At 40.0% G+C, this 2,868-nt stretch overlaps 1 protein-coding gene across 1 annotated transcript; it reads right to left on the reverse strand.

Annotated features, from left to right (window-relative positions):
- Window positions 1–293: 293 nt before the first annotated feature.
- Window positions 294–602, reverse strand: LOC123825764 (glycine cleavage system H protein, mitochondrial-like). The gene has a single exon (XM_045849434.1). It carries the CDS (start codon window positions 600–602, stop codon window positions 294–296), a length of 309 nt encoding a protein of 102 aa, XP_045705390.1.
- Window positions 603–2,868: the final 2,266 nt, after the last annotated feature.

A 2,868-nucleotide genomic window follows, 5' to 3' on the forward strand; every position in this document is an offset into this window, starting at 1 on the left:
GATATATAAAATATTAATTTGTGGCATAAAAGCACCAATCCACATGAAAGGTTTGTTCTACTGGCTTCTAACTCTCAACCTGGAAGATTTGGGGTCACACTTACCCCTGAGAGACAAGGAGAAGGTTTACCAGATTCAGCAAGTAAAAGGTAACAATGAACTCTAGAGTCCCCCTGAAATTAGAAAAAAGTAAACCTAGATTTCAGGCATCAGACAAAATATTTTCAAATCCTTCTTTTTTGCTTTACACAACTTTATTTGGGGGTTCAATTTTCACCCCTCAATAGATTCTGTTACTCATGTGCTTCCTTACCTATTAGTTCACCTAGTTCTGAAGGGTCACTATGTGTCACCCAACCATCTTCATAACAAGATTTGTTGACGAGTCTTGGATTTTCTGCAAGAGCTGCATTCATTTCAGTTACTTCTCCTGATAGAGGGAAAGAGAGCTCACTAGCAGCTTTCACACTGTCCAAAACACCAAACTCATCTTGTTTGTCCAGTTTTGTCCCAATTTCTGGCAGACTATAGTAAACATCTCCCAAAGTTTCCTGCAAAAATTGGTGTTTTCCACTGTTCCAGCACAAATTTCTGCTGTCCATTTATGTTTCCCCAGAATTTATTATGCACAGCAAGCAGAGTGGGGCCACACTTGCCCTACACTCACAGTGCCATGTTCGCAGGAGTAGGGGAGATTGTGTGGCACAACTATTTGGCCACCTTAGATGTCAGAGCCCTCAAATGAATTTATTTTAATAGAATTAATTTATCTCCTTTTCAACAAATTAAACAAAATTGCTGCATTTGGGAGAGGATGATTGGGTGGCAATTTTGCATACATAGGACATTTAGCCATTTCTGGGAACATTTTTGAATGGCGGATTTGGATAGATGATACTGGAATCCAGTGATAAGGGATGCCAGGGATGCTGCTAAACACCTACAGTGCACAGGACAGACCCACAGCAGAGAATAAATTGGCCTCAAGTGTTGATAGTGCCAAGGTTGAGAAACCTTGAGCTAGGCATAAAGTGGACACCAAGAGAAGAGATGGAGGTCAACCAAGTAGGGAATGGGGTCTTTGTGTCCCCTCTTCCAATGCAAGTCATGCAAGGTAGAGAAGGGAGCAAAGGAATTCCTGATAAGATCAGGGAAAATTTAAGTAAAGCAAAGACTGATGTCTTGTTTTCCCATTGCAGCACAAGAAAGAAACTCCCCAAATCTGTCCTGGGAAAAAGATAGTAATGCTAGGCATGATCTGAGTGTGGCATAAGCACATGTGTAAGTTTCCCATAGGCCCAGAGTGAACTGTGGAGACTGGCTGGCAGAGTGAGCCAAGAAACCTCCCAAAGAAAAAGGGGCTCACCTGAGACAGGTGCACATGCACTGCCCATGTGGAGCTCTGAGGAGGCTGAATGTGCACCAAGGCCAACACTTGGCTCCATCCAAGATTCATGTACATCACCACCTAGGCCAGCCTAGACCAGCACCTGAGTCTAATATGACATGCTGTGTCATTACTACCGCAATGCTTCTCTGCTAAGAACGTAAATGTGTCCCTTCTTTCCCTAACCACCAGCACCACACACACTGTGCTGAACACCACTGCTGAGAACTAGCGTGCAGGGCCCACATCCTGTGAGTTTAAAAGTAAGATGGGAGAGATAAAAGGGAAAACACCCTTAAGGAAAACAGTGACATAGCGATTTGTGTTTGAGCATCACTGGAGTGCTCCTGAAGTGGCTACGCTTTTCCTAAGTGGCCTGAAAAGTTGTGCAATTTGACTAAATTTATTTGAAAGCTTATATAGTAAGTCATCTGATAGAGGCTCAAAAATTAGTCAAGAAATATTCCATTTTTACACCTCTGTTATATGGACTGTTGTGACTGTGAAATATCATACCTGTTACATTCTTCTGGTGCTTTTTATTTCTTGATATTGAATAGTAAACTCTGAGAGAAAGGACCTTCAATATAGCTGACCATTACCTTCCCTGTACTTTACTGTTTCACTCCTAGAAGCCTGTCCCTTAATGATACAGGACCACCTCATGATGGTTCACAGTTTGGTATCACACATCCCTTTTCAACTCTTTAATTCATATTTATTCTTTTTTGTAAACTTAAACATTACTTCTACTCAGAAACTTTCTCTAACATCTCCAGATTAGGTTAAAATCTCCTGAAATACATTTCCTTTTCCCCTTTTTTTAAATTAACTTTATTGGGATGACATGGGTTAATAAAATTATATAAATTTCAAGTGGACAATTCTATAACACATCATCTGTATACTGCATTGTACACCCACCACCTGAAGTCAAATCTTCTCCCATCACCATACAGATGACCCTCTCTACCCTTTACTATCTCCCACACCCCATTTTCTTCTGTTAACCAACATACTATTGTCTCTGTCTGTGAATATCTGTTTGTTTCTTTGTTGCTTTTAGTTTTATATTCCACTTATGAGTGAAATCACATGGCCCTTGACCCTTTCTGTCTGGCTTACTTTGCTTAGCATGGTCTTCTCAAGATTCATTCATGTTGTCACAAATGGCAGTATTTTATTTTTTTCTTATGGCTCAGTAGCATTCCATTGCAGGTATGTACCATATCTTGAAATGGATTTTCATAGCCCTTAACAAACTTTATTGTAATTATTTTTTAAATTATTCATTTTCTCTGAAGACACTCTCTCTGCTTGTCATGGACTTTCTAATGTCTAGCACAGTACTCAGCACACTGCAAGCATTAATGAACGAAGGTTTATCTCACTATTAAATCTGAGGAAATCTGCAATGACAGTGGAGTTTTAACACCTAACTATAGAACTTACAATCCCTCTCCCATTTTCTACATTCAGAA

The sequence above is a fragment of the Phyllostomus hastatus genome, unplaced genomic scaffold (genome assembly GCF_019186645.2).
Source record: "Phyllostomus hastatus isolate PE091 unplaced genomic scaffold, TTU_PhHast_1.1 phas_contig_1, whole genome shotgun sequence".
NCBI lineage: Eukaryota > Metazoa > Chordata > Mammalia > Chiroptera > Phyllostomidae > Phyllostomus > Phyllostomus hastatus.

Bases quoted from the DNA above. Each gene is read 5' to 3' on its own strand.
- LOC123825764 (XM_045849434.1), bottom strand. From the start codon at position 602: ATGGACAGCAGAAATTTGTGCTGGAACAGTGGAAAACACCAATTTTTG.